General features: G+C 40.4%; 1 protein-coding gene across 2 annotated transcripts in view; it reads left to right on the top strand.

The window, feature by feature from the left end:
* The window catches only part of PRSS12 (serine protease 12), a 66,713-nt gene that overhangs the window by 44,054 nt on the left and 6,381 nt on the right, over positions 1-16,278 (top strand). For both annotated transcript variants that reach the window (XM_024213154.3, XM_024213146.3), the window contains exons 10-11: positions 62-140; positions 4,745-4,867. In XM_024213154.3, the coding sequence (XP_024068922.2) occupies positions 62-140; positions 4,745-4,867 (202 nt within the window). The remainder of the gene's footprint in view (positions 1-61; positions 141-4,744; positions 4,868-16,278) is intronic.

The raw sequence follows: 16,278 nt of genomic DNA, 5'->3' as shown, positions 1-16,278 counted from the left end.
CCAAACCCTGTATATTGTTCCTGTGTGGGAGTTTAAGGCCTAAACCTTATTTTCTGTTTAGATTCCCTTGCTTCTGTTTGTGGATTGAGGTTACTGCATCGTCGACAGAAGCGGATAATTGGTGGGAAAAATTCTTTAAGGTAAATGATATTCAGTACAGTGAAAGTCATTTTCAATGTAAAATTGTGGAATGTGCAGTTGCCATAAGCCCTCAGCCTTGTTTAGCTACTGATTAATTTTTTTTCTTCTCATGAAATAAATGCAGATTAACAATGTGAATTTTGCTATGTTGGGCTTAGTTTGGCACAAAGAACACAATTTTGTTCAACAAGTATAGTTTTTTCCAGGCCAGTTAGAACTGGATGAATTATTCACCCATTAATTCAGAGTGAGTGAAGCTTTGTGCAGCCCCATCCAAAGGCTGATGTTCCAGCCTACATCTCTTCCTCTGTCTCCTCATCTTCAGTCTCTGTGGGACATCATGGTGCATCATGACCTTTCTCTGGCTACTTCTACACTACATGCCACTGGCAATACGTGTAGCTGTACATCCACACTGTGGTATGTAGCAAATGAACCTTTCCCCGCTGCCTCCCCTCTGTCAGAGTCTTTCCCGGCTGGCAGAATCTTTCCTGCAATGGGTAAAGAGCTCCAGCAGTGGGGAACAGCCGGACTGTTTCTCTGTGGCAGGGAAGAGCTCCAGCAGAGGGAACTGCCAGATTCTCTCTTTCCTGCTGGAGCCTTTCCCAGTAGCTGCAGTCTTTTCTTGCGGTGGCGAAAGGCTCCAGTAGTGGGGAAGCAGTGTAGGCGGGGAAGCACAGTTTGGGCAAGCAGAGAGCTATGGAGGGTATGTACTTGGGTACATACCCACATCCTTCATGTGTGTCTTTCCTCTACTTGCTTAAGCCATGCCTCACCATCTACACTGCTATTCATACCTGGGCTAGCATAGTATGCACATTACATGTTTCCAAAAGAAGGATGCAGTGTAGAGGCAACCTGTAACACACAGTAATTATGCAGACATTCCCATGAAGCCACTCTGCCTACGGTCCTTTCTGTACAGCCCTCATGTGGGGCATAGGGGATGGTTTTTTATTTCTAGTGTCTTTGTGAGCCATTTGATGTGCATATGCGATATTCAAAATTTGAGTAATTGGTTGGACACACAAATCACATTTCATGTTTCAATTTCTTGATCGACTGTGCGGAACTCTTACAGACAGATTTCCAGTGGGCAATCTTAGGATTCTGAATTCAAAATTTGCTTTATGTGAATACTTTGTAATATGCACTTAAATTTTGTTGTTTGAGTTAACATTCCTGTTGGTGAATTGTTCACTAGAATATTCCCAGAAAGCACACACAAAGGGAGCAGGAACACATTCAAAGCAAATCTGAGGACCAGATCAAAAAATAACTTGGTGGTCAGATATTGCATTTCACTTTTGGGTACATTGGAATTTTATTCTTTAATCAGCTTAAATTACTTTCCTTAGAAAAACAGCCATTTCAGTTTCTCCTGAGAAGCAAATCCAGAACAATAGCTGTGAACCATATAGGTGGATCTGTGGGTCTGCTATGCATTTAAAAGAACTGTAAAAGGCTAAATAGCATGAAAGGAGGTGGGGTATTATTAACACAATAAAAACATCATTTTTCTAAAGCAAAATATACTTTGTTGATGATGATATAGCTGTGAAATAAGACTTTTCATTAACTGGTAGTTGGTTCGTGGCCATATTGGTATATAACATGCTCCCCTATGTTCACCCACCCACACTTGTATAACTGCAAGTACAGATAGACTTGTTTTCTTAATATTTGTGAATTATGACAACCACAAAGACTATTCATAATATCTTATGGATACAGGAATAAGGAACAAGGTATAAGGAATGTGATGGTGAATGATACAAAGAATATTATAAAGCCTTCATATAAAAATATGGTTTGTCCTATTTAGAATACCGTGCACAGTATTGGTCACCTCAGCTCCAAAAGGCTATTGCAGATCAGGAGAGGGTTTCAGAGAAGAGTGACAAAAATGATCCAGGGAAAAACTGACATATGCAGAGAGATTGAAAAGACTGGTATTGTTTACCTTAGAAAGGAGACAAAGAAGAGGGGATAAACATAAAAAATAATGAATAGTATAGAAAAAGTAGATCAGGAACTTCTGTTCTCCCAGTATCATACCACAAGAACAAGGGGACAGAGTATGAAATTTAAAAGGTGGGAAATTCAAAACCAATAAAAGGGAAATACTTTTTCACACAATGCGTTATTAGACTGTGGCACTTGGTGCCACAGGAAATCATTGAGGCAAAATATTTAACCAGGTTCAAAAAGGGATTGGATATTATATGGATGTCAAGAATATCCAGAATTATCATAATTAAGGCTGCGAGTCTTTCACAGAGGTCACGGAAGCCACAGATTCTGTGACTTTCCAGGACTTTGGTGACTGCTGCAGCAGCTGGTGCGGCTGACCCGGAGGCCCCAGGCAACTGGTCCTGGGCTCTGCCCAGGAGCAGCGGTCCGGAAGCAGCAGCGACACCCCAGGCTGCCCCTGTCTGGAGGAGCAGCGGTGGTGGTGGGGCCACGGGCCACCCCTGGTCTGGAGCAGAGGCAGTGGTGGTGGGGCCATGGGCTGCTCCCCAGCCCAGAGGAGCAGTGGTGGGGCCACGGGTCGTCCCCTGGCCCAGAAGAGCAGCAGAAGTGGTGGGGGCCCCAGGCTGCCCCCCGGCCCAGAGGTGGGGCCCCAGGCCGCCCCCAGGAGTGGCCGTGGGGGGCCCCAGGCCACCCTCCAGCCCAGAGTAGCGGCGGCAGGGCCCCCGGCCGCTCCCGCCTCTGGAGCGGCAGCAGGGCCCTGGGCTGTCCCCCACACCCAGGAGCAGCAGCGTCCCCCCCCTCAGCAGGTGAGATTTAGTTAGGGGTATTTTTAGTAAAAGTCATGGACAGGACTTTTTGGTTGTTGCCCGTGACCTGTCCATGACTTTTACTAAAAATACCCGTAACTAACTCATAGCCTTAATCATAACTATTAAAATTTTTGAAAGGGATATCAAACCTCATGCTTCAGGTCTTAAAGTCAATTTTTTAACTATTAGAGACCAGGATGAGACCTACGTGAAGGGCAGATTACCCTACTTTCCTCTGAAGCATCTGGTACTTGCTAGTGTCAGACACTGGACTAGATGGAACACTGCTCTGATCCTGTTTGTCAATTCCTGTGTTCTAGTATTCCTATTCAAATGGATAATTGTTAAAATTAAACTAGCTGCTACTTATATTCTGGCTGCTGTTCTCTCTCTTCCCTTCTTGCTAGTTCTATCTGTCTATAGGAAGATGTAAGAACTGAATCTTAGAATCATAGAATATCAGGGTTGGAAGGGATCTCAGGAGGTCATCTAGTCCAACCCCCTGCTCAAAGCAGGACCAATTCCCAACTAAATCATCCCAGCCAGGGCTTTGTCAAGCCTGACCTTAAAAACCTCTAAGGAAGGAGATTCCACCACCTCCCTAGGTATCCCATTGCAGTGCCTCACCACCCTCCTAGTGAAAAAGTTTTTTCTAATATCCAACCTAAACCTCCCCCACTGCAACTTGAGACCATTACTCCTTGTTCTGTCATCTGCTACCACTGAGAACAGTCTAAATCCATCCTCTTTGGAACCCCCTTTCAGGTAGTTGAAAGCAGCTATCAAATCCCCCCTCATTCTTCTCTTCTGCAGACTAAACAACCCCAGTTCCCTCAGCCTCTCCTCATAAGTCATGTGCTCCAGCCCCCTAATCATTTTTGTTGCCCTCCGCCGGACTCTTTCCAATTTTTCCACATCCTTCTTGTAGGGGCCCAAAACTGGACACAGTACTCCAGATGAGGCCTCACCAATGTCGAATAAAGGGGAACGATCATGTCCCTCGATCTACTGGCAATGCCCCTACTTATACAGCCGAAAATGCCGTTAGCCTTCTTGGCAACAAGGACACACTGTTACTCATATCCAGCTTCTCGTCCACTGTAACCCCTAGGTCCTTTTCTTGTGATCCCACTATCAATTCCATCTTTATAGGTTTGGGAATATGTATCCTTGATCTGCTAAACTGTTTGGATTTATCTTGAATAGATGATCACATGTGGAGAGATGAGATGGAGCTAATCTGTGTATTTCTTGTTGTTTCTGCTTTTCCCTTAATCCCGTTGATGTTGAAGATTTGTTTACATCCAGTCAAGGGCAGATGGGGCAGTTAGCATTAATAGGAACAGAAAAGCAGATTGGGAGTTTTTCATGGAAATCTCCCTATCCGCCACTCCCAGATTTTTGGCATGGTAGCCTTCTCCTCACAGTTGCATATTTTTATATGGTAACTATTAGAACTGCTATACCTCTTCTCTCACTTGGATAATATTTGGTGGGGGACACAGATTATATGTTTTTGGCACAAAGGATGTATTCTGAGAAGGGATGATTAAACTGATTCATAGTGGGATGAAGTGCTGAGAGTGTTCGATGTCCAAGCAGTCCGTAAACTAACCTTGAGGGTTGTTGAATGGAATTCTGAATGTTATACTAACATGATTAAATGGACTCCCAATTGTTACTCAGTAAATAATGTGTCTTAAGTTATTTAAACCAACGTAGCAATAGTGGCTGTACACTCAAGACAGCTTGCCAGTTACCTTTACTCTTCCATTTTGCTTAGTATACTAAAAGACACAACTTATTTATTCTCTCTTTAGGGGCGGTTGGCCCTGGCAGGTTGCCCTCCGACTGAAATCATCTCATGGTGATGGAAGACTCTTATGTGGCGCCACACTCATCAGCAGCTGCTGGGTGCTCACTGCAGCACACTGTTTTAAGAGGTAGTACTGCATGATTAACAATGGGATACATTTCCAGTACCACTGCATTGCTACCTTTGTGAGGCCAGTGGGAATGACACAGAGGCAAAACCCCACTCTTGCCACCAGTATACTGAAAATTGTTCCCAAAGAGGCTAAGATGTCTGTTTTTAAAAAAAAAAAAAAATTCTGTATTAACTCATATGTTAAAACTATTCTTACTCCCACATTCTAGCATTACACAGATTGCATTCATCACTCAACAAATTTATGTTCATAATTTCACCATTTCCAGAGAAAACCTTTATAGAGAAAGCTTCAGACTTCCTTAGCATAATCACCTAAGGGACCTGGCCCGTCAGAACACCACAGTGTACAGGTATCTGTTAACTTTTCAAGTTGAGGTGAGAACAACCAAGCAAGCAAGCAAGCACATAGATCCTGTGTTGTATTTTGATGTTCTGTTTGGTAAGGCACAATCAGCTATGAAACTTAAGTGACAGTTTTCCTGTAATGTTTTACAGACTAGTTGAGCTGACCTGTAAGACCCTCTCTTTGATCAAAACATTCTTCTTATTTTGTTGAATCTAAGGGAAAAGTAAATTTGCACCTTGCCCTTGTCTGGATCTAATTAGTTTTTCTTATTCCTTCAGCCAGGCTGACAACAACTGCCTTACTCTGTGGTTTCTTAGTGTACAAGAATTAAGTATTTTGTAGCCATCTTAAGGATTCCCCCAGCACACTCAGGGGAGCTTTAAAACATCTTCAGCCAAATACAGGAGTGAGTCTAAGAGGCTCTAAGCTGCTGTAACTTGCACCTTCTTCCGGCCATTCAGCCTACTGTACAGTAAGTTACACCACCTTCAGCTCCCTTCCACCCACTTACCACTTGATGTGTAACTAAAGCTCCCTTACAAATCATCTCTGAATTGGCCTGTTCTATTTCACCACCTCCATTAAACTGTCATCTAACTTTTCTATATTTATTCTCACATTTTTGCTTTTTGTATACGTTTTTTCTTTTTTATGATCTTCCTGCTCAGTTTCTTTTGTGACAGCCCAATCCAGTATTTGTAACATCACAGTTCACTGCCACTGAAGTTACTGCAATGTCACAAGTACTGATTTAAATAGCAAGGAGGTGGATATAATAAACAGCTGTGGAGAAAGCTTCATTTTGAGACCAACATCTTTCAGCAATGACTGGGAAAGAAATATAGAATAACTTCAAAATAATTATAAGGAAGTTGGCTAAAATTTGCCTAAGTGTGCTGGGAGCAATTTAACTTCAACCTTTGGCCCCTTCTCTTTCCTCACTTCCCACTAGAAAAGAGGCAGAAGATTGCTTTCATTAAAATGAATGGAAATTGGTACCTTTTTTTAGAGGCAGCTGCTCAACATCTTTTCATTTTCGTGTTTCCAGCAGTCATGTGGGACTCTTCCTGGTAACTGTTCAAGCCTTGATGGCCAGATTTCGTTCATTAAATCGCAGACTCTTTCCACTGAGATTCAAGCTGTTTTTGTTGTAGAAAATGAAAGTGCAAAGTCTTGGGTTTCTGTCATTAAAACGACTATAAGCTGGCCTCTTCATGCCTGTTCATGAGTCCCATGGTAATAACTAAGGATGAAGGTTAGCAGAGCATTTTAGAAAGACTTTTGATGGAACATTTTATTTAAGGCTTGAAAACAAAGCACTCTCTCTCCTCTCCTGTTATTGAAATCTTGTCTAATAGTAATTTGTATATTTCACATTTTGGACACATGGGGGCAGATTCTTCATCCCATCAGCACTCCACTAAGGCACAGCAGAGAAGGGGGAAGACAGGAGCAAGCCAGTTGTGGCTCCCTGATCCTCAGCCACTGGCCAGGAAGCAGCTCTAGCTTACATCTGTGGAAAACTAGGTGATGCTCTGCCCCCTCCTTTAACTTTCCAGTTTGCACACGTCTTGTCCCTGGAATGCCCAAGGCACATTATCCCGTTCACATTTTGCTGGGGTTGGGGGGGGGGGCCGCAAAAAGTGGCAGAGCTGCCACCATGATCTTTCTGCCAGCAGAGAGTTCCTGTGCCCAGGGTGAATTCTCCAATGACTATCTTTGGCTTAAGATAAAAAAAATCTAACCTCATGGTGTCCCCCACAGTCTCTTTATAGAAAAATAGGTATTTTCCCTATTATATCCTTCTGTTCACATGTGGCAACTGAATTGGAGCATCTCATCTTGGGTTGAATCTGAACAGATACCTTCATCGTGAACTGCTCATTAATATGCAGCTGAGCAACTATGCACATAAACCTACACACAAACCTTCTGTGAGGACTGAAACAACTCTATGGCCCAAATTAATCTCTGGTATAATTTCATTGATTTGAATGGTTGCACTGGGTATTGATTTTGCCTTCTGTGTCCGAAATTTCCATTTATACAGTGCTTACTCTCGCTAAAGCCTATCTGGGAAAGCAAGAACGCAGAGCCTTACAGTGAGAATGATAGAATGAAGGCACATGTAGTAGTTATCAATCGATTTAGTGTGGAGAATGTATTAGCCTCATATTGAGTGGCCAGGTAAGGAAGAATTTTTAAACCAGTAGTGCTGTTTTAGAACTATCTTTTTGAAGTCTCATTGTGACAAACACCCCTTCTCCTCAGCTCCTAGGACAGCTTTTGCAGCTAGCACACTGACTTGGAGGTTGCAGAAGTGTAATTAAGATTGCACTGGTGTGATTTGGGCCAGGATATCCTACATTCTTAGCATATTTCATGTAGAAAGGACAGAAATTAACCATATCAATCAAAACAAAACATTTTAATTGGGATGATTAAATATTTGTTTTACTGTAGCATGCAGAGGCCTCATTCAGGAAATGTCTTATTATGTTGGGTGCTGAACAAAAAGCATAAAGACAATCCCTGTGCGAGGAGTTTACAATCTAAATAAAGACAAGACATAACAGGTGAGTGGGAGAGGGAAGTTAAGAGTAATAGTAACACGGTATGTAGACTAACTAGGTGCAGAATTTGCAGGTTCCCTTTTCGTTGAATCAATATGAGATAGCTAACAACTCTTAACTTTTTAACAACTCTATCTTTAACCATTGATTAATTAAAAAGTATTTTATAAATAACTTCCAACTGCATTTTACACATCTTATCCAGAATTATTACTAAACAGATCTCCAAGGCAGCAATTTATCTTAGGCATTGAGATAAACACATTAAGGAGCCCATATTAAGTGCACAGTTAGGGAGTAAAGTGTGCAGTTGTTGGAAAGAGAGAATTATTTCAAAAGTTCCGCTGAAGCACCTAGTGCAATGGAAGGTACTTTGTCTTCTGCTCGCACACTTTTGAGGAACTATACCCCTAATTTTGTCCTCTAGAGCTGGGACTACATTTGCATCTTGGTTAAGAGCTCTCTGCAAGTCCTCTTCACACATAGGACTTTCAGGATTGGATTCTTAATATCACCAAATAAATCAACTCTGTGCTGTCATACTGCACTGATTATATATAGACACTGACATAAGGAGGGATATAATAGAGGTCTATAAAATCATGAGTGGTGTGGAGAAAGTGAATAAGGAAGTGTTATTTACTTCTTCACATAACACAAGAACCAGTGGTCACCCAATTAAATCAATAGGCAGCAGGTTTAAAACAAACACGCAATACACAGTCAACCTGTGGAACTCATTGCCAGGAGATGTTGTGAAGGCCAAAACTATAACTGGGTTCAAAAAAGAACTAGATAAGTTCATGAAGGATAGGTCCATCAATGACTATTAGCCAGGAGGGTGAGGGTTGCAACTCCATGATCTGGGTGGCCCTAGTCTCTGACTGCCAGAAGGTGGGAGTGGACAATGGGATGGATCACTTGATGATTGCCTGTTCTGTTCATTCCTCTGAACATATGGCTACCTGGCATTGGCTACTGTTGGAATACAGGATACTGGGCTAGATGGACCATTGGTCTGACCCAGCATGGTTGTTCTTGTGGCACGCTCTCCAGAGTACCTATCACCTAATGCACATAACTGTAGTTGTGCACTGACTTAATTGTGCCTCAAAGTTGTTACTGAATATATTATGAATACTTGTATGCTTATTGCATATTTTACTGAGCAAATGCAAGCAGGTTTTGGGGCCAAACCCTCAGTCCCTGATGCATAAAGCCTCAGTCTTTATAGTAAAAGGGGGATAATAAAGCTGCCTTAAAAGGGCATAAGGGAAATCCCTGCCTGATGTAGTCAGAATAGCCACACCTATATCACTCACTATTTCCCTCCTACAGCAGAGTGGACATGTTGGAGAATGCTAGGGGACAGAAGAGTGTATGGCCAGAGTAGCCTGTGATCTGTTAATCCCTGTTCAGCATAGCTGCCTCTTGGGGGCTGTTAAAAGCAGGCATCAGTTAGAATAGTCCTGTGGCTGCTCTCAATTTGTGCCAGGGGCCAAACAGGATTGTGTGAGTGCCAGGTGATTTTAAGCCACCTTTGCCCCTCTCTCTGGGTTCTGTGCTAAGTGCAGTTCAGCCAAGCCTGGGAATCTGGGCCTTTTTGGGCAATAAGCACAAATCTATCTCTAAATTTCTTTGTGCTGAATTATTTAATGCAAGTAGTCAAGTGTTTATCTGTTTAAATGTAGTGTCACTTATACCGTAGAAAGTCCCCACCTCTCTGCAATGTACTACAAAGGAGAGATGTCTTTACCTCCTTATAAGATATACTGTTGCTAAAGAAGGACCAGACTGTGGCCAGATGCTTCTTGTGCATGTAAGAGGTGGAATATCCAGCCGGTGGGCACAATTACAGCCTCTGGTCTCTTTGTATCTCAGGTGCTCCCTCATGCACCCTCTATGGCACAAACCACTACAGCAGAAGCAGGAGAGTAGGGGAGGAGACAGGACCATATACCACCCCCAATGTTCCCCAGTACACATGTTCACAAGCTGACCAGCACTCAAAGGGAATACATCACATCCCTTTAAGAGATATAGCAATGGATTCACTCCCTGTGTGCCAGGATGTTCCAACACAGAGCAGTGCTTAACTAGCAGAAACAAATTCAATGCTATTAATGAAAAGAAATAAGGATCTCCCAAGTGCTTTTTAAACATTAATGAAGTAAATTTCCCCATGTCCCTGGGAAGTTAATATTAATCTCATTTTACAGATGGGGATACTGAGGCACAGAGCAGCTCAATGCCTGGTGTCACACTGAAAGTTAATGGCAAAGTTGAGAATAGAACCAGGTCTTCCTCTACCTATTAGACAACTCTGTTTCTTTTTTGTATTGGCCCTTGTGCAATGTTTAAATTTGGCAAAATGCGTAATTACATTCAGAGTCATTGGAAAGAACAAAAGATCATTGTCAACAGATCAAAGTCAATTCTGAGCAGTCTTTACAGGACTTGTGTGAATGCCTGTGCACTGGAGTAGGGTAAATCAGTATTCAGACAGCTCATTCAGCCCCGGTCTAGCAGCACGGTAGCTAATTCACACTTCTGTGCATTTGTATGAGAAGATGCCTTTCTCACCCTGTTACATTTTATTGGAAATTACAGTTTGTTATTCAAATCAGCCTTCTTGAATCTCCTGTTTTTCACCATATTGCTAAAACTTAACAACATCCATAACACAAAAAGCAAGCAGTGCTCAAACTAAGGAGAATGCAGTTCCTCTTGTTCTGTGAGGAATACGACCTTCAATAGGCAGAGGAAAGAGGACAAAGAGATAAGCAAGTTTCTCTAGCTAAATGTGTACCAGTCGAGCCCCAACTGGCAGTATAGAGTCCAGTATCAGAGATCAAAACCACTTTCCTTCTTGCTGTAGTACTGGTTTAGCAATCAGAAGAAACTTTTAAAAAATATTTTTTAAAATGAGGTTCTTATTGTTAAACCTGTACTGAAGGAAGAAAGAAAGCAGTCTGATGTCTGACATTAAGTCTTATAGCTGGTATCAGATATTTAGCACTATTCTGATCTCCAGCAGATTTCAAAATGTTGAATTCAGTGACAAACATTAGGGCACAAACTCAAATTTGTGCACTATAATGCTGTGGACAAATCCATATCTACTGAAATGCAACTGTAACCTTTTAATTTAAAAAAAATATTCAGATTATACAAGATAAGAGGTGCCTCTTGCCATTTGAATTTAGAAAGTTAAATTTCCATTAGGTCACTGAAAATACACCTGAAAAGTATATGGTTGCACTCATCTGTATGCACAAAACCCTTATTTGAATGTACAAAATGAGTGCATGGATGGACAAACACCTGTTTGTGTAAAAAATGAGCATTTCCCCAAACAATTACCAGTATTACATGGGCAACTATTCAAGGGTTTCATTCAAGCAGACAAAAGTATACCTATAATTTGTATGCCTCTGACTGATACACTAGGCAAATGGCGGATATTACTTTTAATGCTAGTGACTCTGCATCTTTCTATCCTAATATCGTAGGGACATTCAGACAAATACTAATCAAATCACTATTATATATTGTTTTCTAACTTTTATCAAGGATTATCTGTGGCAGTATGTTGCTGTTTATAGGCTTCCATTGGGAACAGAGAGCTATTAATGGCAATGAGATCAGCAGTTAAAAATACAGGCAAAAATTATTGGACTATCTAGCGTTGTGTAAGTGGCAAAGGAAAGAGCATCTTTTCCTAAATTGATTAGGCTCACGTATTGCGTTATTTGGTTTCCCGATTGAGAGTCAACCAAATGTTTATATATAGTCAGAGAGTTATGAAATTTGAGCAGAGAAAACAAGTGAGAGGTCAAAAGAAAACAATGTATATTCCATTTTTGTAGGTTGTGGTTGCATTTAAGTGAACATATACTCATCTCTTATATTAGAGCACACTTAAAAGAGCCATTTACTGTTACAAAGGAGAAATTCTGTATCAGTTTCCTTTCTAGATTCTTAGTTTCTTCAGTGAAAATTTAAAAAGTTGGCCAATATGTTGGTAACATCAGCCAAACTGTTATCCTGTGAGTATGTAAACTCGCCCACTGAGAGAGGTGACACTGGAGGAAAAGTATTTGGCTGGCAACCTAATCCATTCCAGTGTCAGGACACTCTTTACATTCCAAGCATTACATCTGTTCTGTAAATAATCTCTGTAAGAGTGAAGGGAGACTGTGCTCAAACTGTGCAGCCTTAACCATTCAGCTACCTTGACCTTGTCCAGCTTGGTGAGCTACATAGGGATAACTGTGGAGTTATTTCTTTATCAGCGTGTAAAAATGTTTCTGAACAGGTATGTTTATTCCTGTTATGATAATTTCACAGATGAGAAGTAAGAAAGATGAAATGGAGTTTGACTTTGATAGTGTTCCAGTTGCAATGTACATCACTGTGGAGTGTTTTCCATCAACTTCAAGTGGGAACAAAATCAAAGCCTTATAAACAGAGTGTGAAAAGCCTCCCAAGAAGTCTCATTACGAGGGGGTGTCATATACTAGCACTCAGCCTCAAGCATTTTCTTCTAAAATGAACATGGCTCTGATTGACTTAAAGAGCCCTTGATCTGGTAATGTCACATCTCATAGCCTTTTACTGAGTTTATCCTGCAACTGATACAGAAATCCTTAAGTCACTCTCCAGAAGGTGCCAACATTACTTCTGCAGCCTACTATCCTATGCTCCTTATAGTGATCAGGCAGCAAAGACTGCTCATGTGCTTACTGAATTACTTCTGCACCTTCGTGCAGAGATGGGCATACCATGATTAAACAAGGAAACAGATTCATTACATTGCTAAAATTTTCCATATTTACAGGCATACTTTATTTTTCACTAATAAAGCACATCTATATGAATATTTAGGAGCACTTTGAGCGCTATAGTTTCCAAGAAATATTGCTGAAAATATTTGCATACAACCCATGAAAATTTACCAGCTTAGTCCATCTTTGGAGCTCATTTAACATACTTGTATATAAACAACAGTTTCTAACAAGTTCCCCGGCAGCATTAGCAAACAAACCCATAATCACTCTCAGGTTCTAGAGCCACAGCAATAGCCAACATGTACCAAAAAAGATGTTTAAGTTTCTTATATAAGTCAAGAAGAATTGTGAAATAATATCACAAAACAGACAGAACATGAAGCTATGTGAGGCAGGGACTCTGCTATTTAACACAATTAACCTATTGTAGCAGCATATATAAAAATTCAAACTATACTCTGTGATCTCAAAGTGCTTTATGAAAGAGAATAAAACAGATGGGGAAAATAAGGCACAGAAATAGACTTGCCCAGGCTCACACAGGAAGGGCAACAGTGAGAACTCAGGTCTCCTGATTCTGAACCTAGTACCTTATCGTGTTTGTACATGATACACGTAATAGTTAACAGTTGCAGTAAAAAGGAAACACAGGAAGAGATATCAGTGCTATCTGAGACCAGTGTAGAACTACACATCAGTGATATAATAAAATTGGAATATAAAGGTTTTTAAAAGACCAAATTAGGCCAACTGCTTTAAAACACAACAATTGTCACTCTAACTGCTTTTACTTAGTGTATAAGGCATTAAAATAAAGACTATAGTAACCCAGACATCTAAATCAGCACACCTGAGACTGACCATTAACTCAGATGCTGTATGTAGTGACTCAGTGCAGTCAATAGACTTGCCCTGTTTAAAATGAAGTATGTGGTGACTCAGACATGGAAGAGTGGGATTCTTGGTGGGAGTCTCAGAGCAGGAAATGGTTAGCATTACTGACAGGCAGCAGATGTTGGGGATTTTGACAGCTCTGCTTTGATGCAGAATTTTGGACTTCGCCACTGATGTCATAGTTCAGATGATGTATCATGCTCCAGAAACCAGTTGCGGCCTGATGGACTTTGTTATTGTGGAAAATCTCCTTCAAAGCAATTCCAGAGTAAATAGGATATCTTAGGGCCCAATCCTGCTCCCACTGAAGTCAGTGGGAATTTTGTCGTTTATTTGAACAGGCACAGAACAGAACCATAAGGTCAAATAGCAGCTTTTATTACTGGAGAAACCATGAGGTGTTTAACAGTGAAGATTTAGAAACGTATTAAAATTTTCATTCTCTGGTGAGAGGTGCCTTAGAAATAAGATCAGCAAACACTCAAACAGGGTGGAGAGGACCAAAAGCCTCTGAATATACTAAAATAAGACATCAATAAAGGGAGCACTATTTTTTCCCTCCCTTTAGTTGAAGGGACACATTCCTATTGTTGCTGATGATCTTTGGCATTAGCATTAATGCTCAGAATTCTCCAAGGACACTCCCTAATGAAAGTGGATCCACTGATATGATATCAACAGATTGATGCTTTGTTGTCTAAACAGTAAGTTGGGTATTGCTAAAAAGATACCCCTAAGGTGTTTTGTTAAATACTTTTCAAATAAACCTAATAAATCCAAGCTGGAAAAAAAATGAGGGAAAAAAATCTTCATTAGTTTATTTTTCAGGGATGAGATTATTAAAGTTTCATGAATAGTTTGTTCTGATCATGCAGACTCACAGGTTAGTTTTTCTGATAGTGTTTTAAGAAAGATCCATGTAAATACAAGATCAGTTTTTACATCTCCATAATCTTCAGCTATTATGGGCCAACTGAAATTTTTTGTATTGTAATTTCCAGCCACAAAGGAAGTACAGTGTAGTGGATAAGAGTATTACAAAGAAAGAACAATATTAGTATTTTTAAGGAGGCTTTCTGTTAAAGACGTTGTGTTCAACAGTCATTACTTCATTTCTCCAGTACCATAAAGCAACCTCCACATAAAATGTAGAAAAAACCTCAAATGATATTTAAAATTGCAACAATGTTGCAATTTTAAATAATTTTTCCTGCTTAGTTAGAGCAAAACGTAATAAATAAATATATTGGGCCATATCCTGCGGGACTTGCAAAGTTTTTACCCAGGTTAAACTCCCATTGAATTCCACAAGCAATACAAGCTTTTCTTGAGTAAGAACTGAATGAGGCCTGTAGAATTTGACCCTATAACATGTCATTTTATAGGGGAAGGCCAGGAAAGCAGCCTGAATTTAGAATTAGAACTGGTCAGGAAATTTGTTATTAAATTATTTTTTCATCAGAAAATGCTGATCCATTGCAACCTTTCCTGGGAATGTATCAGTTTTGACTAATCTTGTGTCAAGAAAGTTTCTCAGTTCCAGGATGAAATTTCTGCTCAAAACCAGAGAAAGAGATCCCAGAATAGCTGATGACCTGGTAATTAGGTTACACATCTGGGATGTGGGAGACCTAAATTCAAGTCCCTGCTCTGCCTGATTCAGAGCAGGGAATTGACCCTAGGTTTCTCACATTCTAGCCGAGTCCCTTAACCACCAGCTATCTTGGGTAGATATTTCTCTTCATCAATCAAAATATTTTGAAAAGTCTGTTATATCCCACTGAAGAACAGGAAAATATTTGAAACTCAAAATTTTTTGCAGGACAAGAAAACTTTTTCCTGCCCAGCTCTAATTATAACAGATACTCAGTTCTATGGCTGTATGCTGCTCAGGACCAGCCTGAGGGACTCAGCCTTTTCCTGTGCACTCTTGAGCAAAGCTAAGTATACCCAGGGAACAGTGAGACATTGGAGGGCGTGAAAATAAGTGGAATAGAGGGTGTGTGGAGAGAGTTTTGAGAAATGTCTGCTTGATATTTTTACATTATGTTGAACTATTACATGTCCTAGTTATCTATTTAATATAAAAGGGGCCTTCTCAGGAAGAGAGTCAAAAGGAAGTGTGATTTTAGATTAGGGTTAAAAAAATAATAAAAAACCAACACTTTCCCAGCCTAACTAGTTTTTTTCCCCTGGAAATAACTCTGTGAACCCTGTAAATCTAACCCTCAACAGTACTAAACAGATATCAACAATCATGATCAGGTGTGGGATATCCCACACAAGCAGCTGCCTGTGCTTGAAAGGCCTTAAGGTATCTGGGGACATGGGTCCTTCCTGCCTTCTATAATGTTTCCACTGCTCTTTCATTAGTGTATTTTTAGTTAAGATGAGTAGAGGCCGCCATGCTCAGGTGTCCCCCAAAAAAGTATTTAGTATTAATCAACATTTTCTTTATTCAAGGCTGAATTTTACAACTGTTTTCCTTTCATGAGTTTATTTGGGAGTATTGCAGTACTGTTTAGTATTTACTGGTGGTTTTACATCGGATGTTTGTAATACTCATAATTTTTTAAAGCAATATTGGACCCTGCTTGTTCTTTTAAAATAATCGTTTACTCTAATAAATGAATACAGGAAACTTTCATTATCTGTATGGCTCAAAGGATGGAGAATGCACCCTTTGGAATTTCAAGACACTTCTGAATTTTCACATAACTACTGTTGAGATAATTGGGTTTACCACTAATAAAACTACTTTGGTGGTGTCATCTATATGATTAGTAAAGAGAACCTTTGG

This window comes from Terrapene carolina, unplaced genomic scaffold, assembly GCF_002925995.2.
Source record: "Terrapene carolina triunguis isolate 2854851 unplaced genomic scaffold, T_m_triunguis-2.0 Scaffold66, whole genome shotgun sequence".
In the NCBI taxonomy this organism is placed as follows: Eukaryota; Metazoa; Chordata; order Testudines; family Emydidae; genus Terrapene; species Terrapene triunguis.
The sequence above is the reverse complement of the archived record's forward strand: the minus strand, read 5'-3'. Positions and strand labels throughout refer to the sequence as shown.